General features: G+C 48.3%; 1 protein-coding gene across 1 annotated transcript in view; it reads left to right on the plus strand.

The window, feature by feature from the left end:
* The window catches only part of LOC138579547 (microtubule-associated protein futsch-like), a 1,023,262-nt gene that overhangs the window by 310,626 nt on the left and 700,085 nt on the right, over nt 1-12,551 (plus strand). The window contains exon 10 of the mRNA XM_069650064.1: nt 11,068-11,169. Coding sequence (XP_069506165.1) covers nt 11,068-11,169 — 102 coding nt within the window. The remainder of the gene's footprint in view (nt 1-11,067; nt 11,170-12,551) is intronic.

The following is a 12,551-nucleotide window of genomic DNA, read 5'->3' on the forward strand; positions in this document are numbered from 1 at the left end:
TCCTACTGTTACATCCAAATCTTTAGTGTTGGGAACCTTTAAAATTGCCCCAGAAAATCCCTGCGGTACCAAATTCTTGCCCGACAGCGGAAACCGTCCTTCCACGAGGCATGATTTATCCGCCCCTGAGTCCACCATAAAGATGAACTGCTTGTTTCCTATCTCCACCACCAGTGGTTCCTCGTCTGGACTTAGGGTAGTTGACAGGACTGGACAAGCCAGTGCTCTCTGTGGGCTGTCCTAATCTGCTGGGTGTTCGTACCTGGAAAGGAGAAAACATTTTCCCCGACCATGGCTGTCTGGTGCACCGTTTGATGTAGTGGCGAAAGGATTGCTGTGTGTGTTCTGCATTACATTTTGGCATGTTAACCGCTGTTGCATCCCTGGTTGTGGTGCTTGGGGTCCCTGCTGTGATGTTTGAGGCCCTTGTTGATAATTGTTTGTCATATTGCTAGCGGTCCGTAACGTCCCACTGGCAATCAATACGGGCTGCCTGGTTAGGGTGACCGAATTGCTGCTCATTGCCAAAGATTTATGCATTTTGGTAGTACCCCATGGGTTGAGTGCCGCAATCCCTTGAAAAACGGCCCTGGGAGGGGCGGGCGCTGTTGCGCACGTTCAAGATGGCCGCTTAGGTGGAGAGCTCCGGCTCGTTCAAAATCCTTGCAACAAATTCATCCTTCCAGCTCTAAGTTGGTTGACGGTTGACCATAAAATACTGCGGCGGAAGGTTCAAGGAAAGAATCCTGAAAACTCTGACCACGGCGGCCCCGGAACAACAGAGATATCCGGGTGTGAGGCTGCGGCGACTGCTGTGCTGCAACGCAGCCGCCCGATGGCTCCACACGGCATCTGCGTGAGCCCGGTGCTTGCGGTTGCGGGCCGGCCGAGTGGTGCGGCTGAGGGGCTGCAGCGCACTGCATCGCTGCCCTCCGCCTGGAAAAAGGCACGATCGCAGACCTTCCCGCGTCGGACCAGGAAGGTGGGACCCGGTCGAAGGCTCTGCAGCGACGCGCTTCCCCATCGAAGCCAAGGCCTGTCTGGAGTGCCGCTGGCGCGGTGAGTGATCCGCACGGGAGAGGAAGGTGCGCCTGGCGCCCCGAACCGTTGCCTGCTCCGCACTTGGGGTGGGATGTGATCGGGGGGTGATATTCAACAGCGTGACCCTCGGCCCCGGTCGGAGTGGGGATATATGTAGCTGTGCGGCCGCCGCGGCCCCCATGAGAGCAACGGCTTACTGCGTGATACTAGAAGGCGACGAATAAGCAGCAGAGTTCAATACGGCTGAGGAGCTCAACGACATCCGGAAAGGGCACACCTGGACCCCCGTACACGCAGGGATACACATAACAAGGACAAGGCCGGTGTTGCCCTGTGACACAGACAGCCTGCCGCCACGGACCCAGTGAAGGAAGAGGCACGCTGTGGGGACCCCGGGCAGATTGGGGAAAAGCGAGACAACATGACTCGGGTGGTCCGGACGCGGATGCAACGGATCACTGGAGTAACAGAGGGGTGGAAGACATACACACAGAAAGTGCATGTGCAACATACCCTTGGGCCCAGCCAGTGCCCCACTGAGAATCACGAAAGCTCAATAATAACGACCCGAGGTAGGGAGTATACACGTGGGTCGCGCAAAGCCTCAATCCCTCATTTGTGTTGCGACAAGCTCCTTGCTGGCAGACAGGGCTAAGACTGCTACACCACCCTCCCATACAACTGCTGACATCAGTCTCCAGGGCACCCATCACCTATACGTGGGAGAACACAATCCACCCCATGCTAGTGGTGGTAATTAATGGGCCGCACTGAGAAGAAGGTTGCAGGGTGGAAATAAATGGCCCAATGGATTCCTTTGCCAGCTCCCAACCGCAGACGACAACAGGGGGGATGGCACAAACAAAGTGAAGCTACACCATCCCCGCAATGGTATTTTGTTCACTTTCCTTCATATAAGTCAATACAACTAGACTGGATCTCCATAACTACTTAGCCTGGGGCCTCCGGCGTGGGCGGCCAAGTGGCGACATTGGCTGCCCCTTTGGAAAGGTCCACTAACTCAGTAGGAAAGCCCACTGGGCGAGTTATGAGTGTTAATGGGCTGCATCGTCGAGTTGGGGGAGATGATGCCGGTGGGGGGACAGGTTGCGAGGTAACAGTTAGCTGCTTTGAGCTGCGGGTGAAAGGGGGAGGGTGGTAAGTTGCTTTGTTATTGAGCTTGGTTTGAAGGTTAAGTGGTCTTGCAGTTGCGATTGCTGCTCCCGCCATGTGAATACTGTAATCGGTTGATGGTATGGCAAGTGTCATTGCACATGGGAATTATTCCACAGGGGGGCTGCGAATACGGCTGCTGTCCTGGAAAGTAAGAGGTTTAAATAACGCGATGAAGGCCAGGAAGGTCAATAACTATGTTTCTAAACATTGTCCTCAGATCGTGATGTTACAGGAGACTCATGCTATGGGCGCACTAAATATGAATATAATGCCCAAATGGGGAAAGACATGCTATTACACGAGCTATTCATCCCAGTCCCGGGGGGTCATCACTCTCATCCATCACTTGCTGGGATTCCGGGCGGAGGGGCACAGGGTGGATGCGATGGGTAGATTTGTTCTTGTGAGGGGGAAAATAGCGGGAAAGCAAATTACTTTGGTTAATACTTATGGCCCCAACATCGATGATCCAGATTTTTATTTAAACATATATGAGATCCTCAGCAAACTTGATGCTTCCTCCATAATATCTGGTGGGACTTCAAGATGGCCCTGAACACAGTGATGGATAGATCCAGTATGAAAACGAGGACACCAACCAAAATGGCACTGACACTGGGGCAACTACTTCCACAAATGGCATTGATAGATGCATGGCTCACATTACACCCAGACGTTAGACATTATACCCACTACTCATCTGTTCACGACAGTGAATCACGAATAGACTATTTCTTTATATCACAGAACCTCTCTGGGACGCTGCACAGTTGTGAAATCCAGCCCCGCACACTGTCCGACCATTCCCCTGTTACACTGGAACTCAAGCTGAGAGATGCTCCTAGGCCCGCCAGGAGATGGCGAATGCCGGGTGGGATACTTGGTGACCCAGGTGTAGTGGTGGCCCTACGGGATGATATAACTGAGTTTCTCAGTAATAACGTTGGGTCGGTGGCACGAGTCTCTATGGTATGGGAAATCTTTAAGGTCTGGGCTAGGGGGGCAATTATCTCGGAATCCACTTGCCTCCTGAAGTGAGTGAGGAGGGAGCTAGAAGGGGTAGAAAATAACTTGAACAGCCTTGAAGGGACGTATAGCTGTACACACGAGAAGGCCGTTCGGGCCGAGATTAATAAACATATTCAAACCTTTAATGATCTGGCCGCTAGAGAAATACAATATATAGCGGCCCCTGCCAGAGCACGTAAATATGGTGAGGGCAGTAAGGCGGGCAGAACATTGGCTAACCTGATTAAACATGAGAGGCACCCGCACCCAATCACTAGCATACAAAACGCTGCTGGCGAGGTACAGACGAGCGAAGAGGGTATAAATGGAGCATTTGCCAAATTTTATCAGACGCTGTACTCAAATAAAGATAGGAAAACGACTACTGAGATTAAAACATATTTGGTGTCGCTGGGGCTCCCACAACTCCCACTCGAGAGTAAAATGGCATTAGATCAACCAGTCACTGCAGAAGAAATGAGTGAGGCAATTATGGGGCTAGCATCAGGCAAAGCACCGGGCTCTGATGGGTTAGGGGCTGAATTCTATGAGCACTATTACCCATAATGTTGGAGACCTGGCAGGAAGCCCTAGAGGGAGGCATACTACCCCCGACGATGAGGGAAGCCATTATTACTGTGTTGCCCAAAACCCTGACGCCCACCTAGTGACATGTCATCATACAGGCCCCTTTCGCTCATCAATGTTGATGCCAAGATTTTTGCTAAGGTACTGGTGAATCAAATGTTGCCCCTGGTCTCCACACTAGTCCATCCCGATCAGAATGGTTTCATTCCCCTGAGATCCACCGCGCTGGCCCTCTGCAGACTATTTAGTATAATGGCGCAAATTGACCCGGGCAGAAGCGCAGCTGCTGTAGCCCTAGACGCTGAAAAGGCGTTCGATTCTGTATCATGGGTTTACCTTTTCACGGTTTTGTAAGCGTTTGGGGTGGGACCCGCATTTATCAGATTTGTAAGGCTGCTCTATACTGCTCTGGGTGCCAGAGTTAGCACTAATAGAACCATTTCTGAGATGTTCCAATTAGGTAGAGGAACACGGCAGGGATGTCCCTTCTCGCCCATCTTGTTTGCCTTAACCATTGAGCCTATGGCAGCTGCGGTTCGGCTGAGACACAGGGACAAGGAAATTAACATGAAAGGCTCTATCCAGCTAATCTCACTTTACATGGACGATACGTTACTCTACGTCGATGAACCAGAAAAAAACATAGCACCCATTATAACAGATGTACATGAGTTTGTGGACTACTCAGGATACGTCATTAACACAACCAAATCTGAAATATTCCCACTCACACCCCTCACTGAATGCCCTGCGAACACCTGCGGCCTTAAATGGTCGGACCAATATATTAGATATCTCGGGGTGTTAGTGTCTAGAACCAGGCAAACCCTCTACGCGGACAACCATGAGAAGGCGCTGCAAACATTGAGCACTAAGTTACAGATCTGGGGACACCTCCCTATATCCCTGTTCGGCAGGATAGCCCTACTCAAGATGATAGCCCAACCCCAAACTATTATATTTTTTTGTGAATATACCCATATGGCCGGGTAGAGATTTTTTCTCTAGACTACGGTCGTTGGTGGTAACCTTTATATGGAACGGGAAGGCGGATAGAATTGAGTGGGAGAAAATGACAGTGCCCTACGACAACCGGAGGTATAGCGGCCGCAGACTTTGAGCTCTATTACCTGGTCGCCCAGGCACAGTTTGCAAAGTATTGGTATGAGGAACCTGGGGAAACACCACACAGCTGGGTGGAAGCACAAACTATATTTCCAGCAGACATTAAGTCGGTCCTATTTAACTCACGTCACAAAGACACTTGTGATTATGATACGGTCAGCTACATGGTCAGGGCATGGGGCGCATTATTTAAACAACTGAAGCTGGAAACACCATATAACCCTGAGGTCTGCTTTGTGGAATTTTCCGGGCATCCCTCCTATGTCGGATGTGAGTATCCAGGAAGGCTGGGATCCACGCATGGAAATTAAGGTGGGCGATAGATGGTAAATTTGCAACCAGAGAGGACTTTACTGGAGCGATGGGGGGTGGGCCACTGAAAATTCTACAATACTACAGAGTAAGGGCCGCATTTCAGAAAAGATGGCCAACGTTCCCAGATGAACCTCCTCAACACCCTGCACACAACTCATCACCTTGAAGGCTAGGCTAGGCATTTCTAAACCATATGGGGTAGTACAGGCCACACCCCCTCGGTGAACCGGGTCAAGGACAAATAGGAGACAGACTTGCAAATACCTATCCCGGAGGACAAATGGAGCAGATATTGTGCACTCACAAAAAAGGTTTCATTAAATGCAGGATTACGTTTGATACAATTTAAACGCCTAAATAGGTTACACTACACGCCAGCTAAGATGGCAAAATTTGTTGCGGAACATGGGGGGGAGTGCCCCAAGTGCGGGGCCCAACATGCGGGCTCCTTTCACATGTACTGGGAGTGTCCTGCTCTCCTGAGATTCTGGGGAGAGGTGGCCGAAATATTCACTGAAATTACACAGATACCCCCACAGCTAACCCCCCAAAAATACTTATTCGGAGGCATTGGCAAATGCTCGCAGAAAACCAGGAGGCTATGTCACATGTGCTGTGGCGAAGAAATGTATCCTACAAGCCTGGAAGATGCCTGTGCCACCAAATGTGGCCACTTTCCTCTGCAAACATACATACATCAATGAATGTGAGGAACAATATGGTGTGACTTTGCCAGGGGCAAGCCGACCAAAAGACATATGGGGCCCCTTCCGTGCCTATCTGTGTGAGTTGCTCTCAGATGATGAAATATCCATATAATGTTGAATGTAAATGCTATCTTTGCTTGTCGACTTGTGTTTATTGATGGGTTAAGTTGCTGTAACTGTTGAGACCACCGTTGAACAATAAAAAGAGTTTACAAAAAAAAGAAAAATGGCACCACCTCCCACAAGTCCAACATGTGCCTTGTCCCCCTCCTCGAGGCCCTTGGCCTCCATATCCTCCTCTATGTCCCCTGTACCCACCTCTTCCTCTTCCAGTCCTTCCCTGCCATTGGGGCCACTCATAGTGTTCCTCTCCAGCCCATTGCTTTGGCCCTTTTGCTGCCCATATTGCTGCCCTCCTTGCCTGTAAAGCTACAGGCCCCTCCTCCCCGCCTCCTGCCTCTCAGAGGGTAGGATGGCTGTTACCGCCTTGTCCGTCACCAGCTTATTCTGCACAAGCTTGGCTTCATCTGCCAACCTTCTCTGTGCAATTTCTTTTTCCCTCTCTTTGATCCTTCTACAGTGGTGTACTATAATGCTCTGTATTTCGGGCCAGCCCTTGGCATCTATGCCAGTAATTCTATCTAGGGCCTTCTGTACCTTCTTTGGGAGGCCTCTTTTGATAATGAAGTAAAAAAGGGACTGGTCTTAAGCGGTGCACGTCCCCGCCCTCCACATGTCCTGCACCCAAAGAATGTATTGCGCAGCGTATTCCTTGTCACCCCATTGTGCATTGCATCACAGAGTGTAAATCAGGGGTGTCAGGGAAGGTTCTCCGCAGTGCATCCCATACCTGGGCCCTCACGTTATTAAAGGATGACCCGTCATGGCGGTCACAATCAATCGCCAATCCCAGGAACCCCCACTCCATCTGCTTGGTCACCTGCTTGGTCATCCACGGCGGACACTAGCAAGCTTTTAATATCCCCTATGACCAGTGTGACCCCTGCAGTGTTTTGCTCAAAGGCATATATACACTTCCCTGCCCCTACCGAAAGTGGAGGCAATGCTTTTAACAAATTAGTTTTGTCCATCAGCGCCCAAGGTACATAGAGAGGCCGTCTTGCTCCTTTGTGAATGAGGGGCATCTGTAACTGTGTCTTTCCTCTTGTCTTACTTACCTTTACTCTTTTCTTTTTTGTCAATGCCATGTTCCCTAGCCTATTCCTAAGCCTTCCCTGCCATCTTTCCCTCAGCTCCTCTTCTTCAGGCTGTGTTCGCTGTGGCAGCAGTAGGCCTGCTCCGGCTGCCCCTTCCTCATAGTCATCCAAATCGCTCCAACATTCTTCTATTTCCCTGTCAGATGCTATGCTGCCTTGTTCATCACTTGCTTGGTCGCTCCCTCGTTCTACTTGTAGTACTTTTATTGGGGTGTTTTTTAGGTGGAAGTAAAATTCTCCAGACTTCCACTCATCGTCTGTTAAACAGCAGGGGTTATTTGATGGAGACGGCAATGGTGCTTGCCCGCCCCCTGGCAACATTTGGCTCCTATCACACAGTGTTCTCAACCAAGTTTATTCTGTTTGTGTGGTTGTCAGTTGTGCTTCTAAATCCCTAGTTAGACATGAAATGTTTACTGGTGGTATGCATGTGGGACTGTACAAACATCTGGGATGGTAAGGGGACGTGGGTGCTGCCGAGGGTGTAGTGGGCGTGCTTGGCTGGGGCAAATATGACTGCTCGCTATAGACTTCAACAGGCCTAGTTAGTAGTGGGTACAGGTTTTTTGGCTCCCTCCCTCACTTTCTCCCCCCTCCTGCCGGGGCGGGTACTGCATCAGGTGGCGCTTCCTTTTCCGTGCCATTTGCAGGAGGTGTTTCTTCAAACATCCTTCAAAGATCCAGGACCTCCTGTCTATTTTGGAGTTGTTTCCCCCTGTATTTGGCCAGCAAATATGTTGTCACAAGATCTAATATCCTTTTATCAAATGATCCCCCTTCCAGCCATACCTGGGATGACCCCTCCCTTTTATCTCAGTAAACCACTGGTCATGATACTTTTTTATCTTTTCACTGTACAGAGAGAGGTGTTGACAAATATGCATCAAAGGTGTATCTGCTCCCATGATTCTGCTTTGTTATTTGCTTGTGTGCGTGCATGTGTGTATGTGGCAGTACCACTAAAAGTACATTATCTGACCTTACAGTTCAAAACATTTCACATACACCTTGTCTTATTTGGAACATTTCATTAGCATAATCAGAACCAAAGAAACATAAAACCATTTAACAGACACACTTGAACAAACTGACATACTTCACTAATGACAATGAGCATAAACCTGATATAAGTAACACTTTTGTTTTTAGCCCTAACCCTTTACGAAGCTGTTGAATTTGTTACCCACATTCATCCTTCACATTCACCTCGCCCTGGGCCCCTTCCGGGCCAACCTCTAAGAAAGTTCTCCTACGTATTTCCTTTTTTACTTCTACTTATTTTCATGTACTGGTCGAGTTACTACTACGTGGCGCCGCCTTCCACCCCCTTTTGGAGCTAGGTTCCCGTATTCTCCTTCGTATTCTGTTTCCTCTATAAAAAACCTAATGGCTATATAGAGAAGATAACAAGAAAAGCGGACTAGTCAATACTCATACAATCTCATGCACACTTAATCTGACTCCCAGACCGTTCCCACACCGTTACACTTTTGCTTTTTACCCACTTTAATTTCTCCTCCTCTAATTTTCTCGCTACCAATACTCACATGTCCAAGGTGATCCGAGATCCTCCGTTCACGGTCTATCCACAAACAGGGTGTCGCCCCCCAATCAAACCATGCCTGGCTCTGGCGAGAAGTTGGGTATTTGCAAAGCCAGGACCCTTGGAACCTCTCTGGGCTGTAGGCTCTTAACTACTGGTCAGCCGTAGGTGGCGTGGTCTTGATGGGGGCATCCCGGATCTTGCCGCACGACACAGGGTTCTTTCTCGGAGCGCCTGCAATCACGTAGCCGGGGTCACCAAGTGAAGATGGTCCTTCCCCATAAATACAATTATAAACTCATAGTGAAAGGACATACCCCAGTAAGGAATGAGACCAGGAGAAAGGGTGTGAGTAAAATAAAGGTTTATAAAGAATAATGCATGCAGATGACTCTGCTGACTCGAGAGCGCTCTGCCAAACAATACAAAAACAGTACATTATAAGTTTTGGATACGTCACTAGTGACGTTTCCTATTGGGATTGGTGAGAGACATGGATATATTATAGTAGTGTAGGGACCAGCCCCACAGGATTGGCTGATAGCTTGGAGGTCCGGTAGGCATCACGTGGGTCAGCTGGGCTCATCCTTGCATGGTGAAGTTCAGGCCAGGTCCACAAGAGGAGAATGTTCTATCTAAACTAAGCTACACAATATCTCCTGACATGCAGTGAATAATGCAAAACATAAACCAGATACTTGAATGTGGGGATACCTATAAATTGTAGAATCTTGTTTACACATTCCCGCCTCAGGCCTTTGTAGAAGTAAAGGGTACGAGGTTATGGCCCTCCAGGTGCTTTATCAGGGGGTTTGATCTATGATTTATTTGTCATGGCGCTCCAGAGCTTGAGGGAATGGATTGACAGGTGTTGGTTTTAGGCGGGATATATGATGACATGAACCCAGTTATATTCGGTCACTTTAGGGTGGTCAGTGGGGAAGGGTCACACTTTTGTCACATCAAAGGAAGAATGGAGGAGCAAAAGGTTGTATATGCAATAACTTCCAACAGTGGGGGTGAGAGGAGCAGGAGCAGGTTTGTGGAGACAGATGGGTCACAAGTCAAAATTTGCCCCGGTCACACATAGGGCAATGATCTCAGAGGAAGGAAAAGAATACACTTTTTACTTGTAAACGTTTGCGCCAGGGCATCCATGAGAAATGAGCTTCGGCGACACAGGCAGGGGAGGAAGAGGTGGGGGCTGTCAGTGTTCGCTGTGTGCGGTGCTGCAAATGGGAGAGCCTGGAGGTGCACAAAATGAAGTTCGAATGTGTTGTGCAATAGCCCCTCATCCGCTGTTGTTAGGGAAGGGCAAGGAGAACGTCTCCCCACTATTGCACGAGCATTAGGTTTCTTTTGTGCTGAATGTACACGGGGAGGGGGCACAACAACCCTACCTCCCTTACATTGGTCAAAAGATCCTTCCACCAGATGAACTTGTGCTCTGAATCTTACGATCTTCTTTGCCCATCGGTGTAATGTAGGGGATCATTGGGCCACACTGGATGGAGCTCACAGATGTACATGTAGTGTGGGCCGCCTTAGATATAGGGATGATCATTACAAAGTATGGAGCATGGCCACAATGGCAATAACAATGATGAATGTGAATTTAGTGGCCTGAGGGAATCCAAAAGGCAGGAGGGCCCCAAGCAAATGGTGCTATTATCCGCAGTGAGAAAGCCACATTAGTATCAAGTGTGAGGAATTAGGGGCCTGCCATTTGCACTCTGCAATAGAAGGAATCCATGTATGTAAAGAACATCAGTTGGTATGAGACGAGTCCTTAGCAAACAACCCAGAGAGATTCAATGCAGACAAAAAGCGATGTGAGCAGTGAGTATAGGATGAGTACACTCCATAAATCTTAAAGCTTTGGTTGCTGTGTTTTTGTCTGCAATATGGGCTGGAGAGAGTTGCAGCCAGCCAGTAAAGGTTTTGGCAGGAAAGGCGGATCCAATTAGTTGATGGCTCCACAGGTGTGTTCCGGTTGAAGCTACGGCACTGTGAGTTTTACACATCATGACCTTCCTAACTGCACTGTTTAGTCCCTCAGTCTCCACGCATGATTCTCTATCTTAAATGATTTCTTCAGCTGGGGGTGCACCAGAGCTCTGCCTTATTGGACAGAGCAAAACACTAGAAAAATGTCTAAAATGCTTAAAATACAAGTTGATGGTTCTGTGCCCAAGGAAAGGCAGGTATATTTGGTGGGTCATAAATGTGAAGACCATGTGTTTCTGGAACCTGAGCAATTAGGTGACCCAAGACACTATATACATATGCATTGTTTGCCTTGCAAAAGCTGTCTACCTAAATTCTTTACTTGTTTCCTTTCCTACAGGAGTGGGAAAACGAGCAGCATACGGCTGTCTTACTCGGCACCAAGAGCACTGAGAAAATCTTACCACGTCTTGATATCCATGTGAAAACCAATGGGAAAGAGGTATGGTGTCACCCTGCCATTGTCAAGAAACCCACATAAGTGTGAAGCATGATGGGGTGGGAGAGGTGCGTTATGGAGCTGGTTGTTTTCAAGTTTGCCAATGATAATATAGTGCTGTCTTCAGTCTAACTTCTGGGATAACCCAGTACAAGTGGGGCCATGTCACATGTGGAGAACATATGGAAAGTCTAAGGGTATAATTCAGTTTTACAGTGGTGAAGGATGCTCAGTTAGTATGCATGCAGAGGGCATGGCAAGTGCTGGGATGTGGGGCGTAGCACTGGATAGGCATGGTTGAGCATAAGGGTATAATGAGTGTCTGGAAAATGTATGCCACATAGAGAGGTGAGTGATATAGATGACAGAGAGCATCAGTGGTGCAGCTGCCATGCATAGCTCAAGCACACAGCATGGCAAGTGCTGATATGTAGTGCATAGCACGGGATAGGTGTGGTTGAGCATAAGAGAAGGGACATAATGAGTGTCCGGGAAATGGGTGCCGCATACGGAGGTGAGTGGTATTTATGTGGGAGAACAGCAGGGGTGCAGCAGGCCTTCCTAGTTCAGACACACAGCATGGTATGTGCTGGGATGCGGTGTGCAGTACTGGATAGGTATGGTTGAGTGCCTCCAGAGTACTGTTGGCTGTATGGCTGGAAACACTGCTTTGGGCTGTTCCCGGCATCTTCTTTTGCTTTGCTTCACACAACGACCGAATCTGAAGGTATTGGAGAACTGCCCGATCCATTATAATTATTGGACTGTGGACTTTGCCTACACATTCATGTGACTTATTAGTAATAAGTCTAATACTGTTCTGTTATTATTTTAACAGTAAAACCACTTGAACATGTGGTGTAGCAGCCCCGCCCACAAACTGCCAAGCACAGTACTGTCAGGCTGAGAGGTCCTGTGTCCGCGGAAGGTGCTGAACCCCCGACAATCCCCCTGAAATGTAATTCTCAGAACTAGGTTTCAATTCAGCTCTGCAAACTACACCCCCAAGGGAAAGGGGGAAGTGGATAACAAAACAACACCAGGCTGACTGCGTCAAGGCTAACCAAAGCTGAACCTGCAGAGGATATAAGAAAAGCAGATACAAATCCTTTTATTACTTACTCAACCTTAGAGTGGAAAGACTTTAAATCCTTAACTAATAATTAAGAATCATACCTGGTTCTTCTCTTGAAATGTCTTAGAGAAGCTTGTAAAGAAGCTGAAAATCTCTCTTACTTGAGACTCTTAAAGTTCACAGAAACGTCTTAATTAGAGCAAACCTGGAAGGTTTTGCTCTTTGCCTTTTTTCCAAAAAATTCACTAGTTGTCCAGTTAAATAGTCTTTATCTTTTCTTTCTTTTTCTTTCAAACTTTTCTTTTGTTTT

The sequence above is a fragment of the Ambystoma mexicanum genome, chromosome 1p (assembly GCF_040938575.1).
Source record: "Ambystoma mexicanum isolate Mex_15411 chromosome 1p, UKY_AmexF1_1, whole genome shotgun sequence".
Taxonomy (NCBI): Eukaryota; Metazoa; Chordata; class Amphibia; order Caudata; family Ambystomatidae; genus Ambystoma; species Ambystoma mexicanum.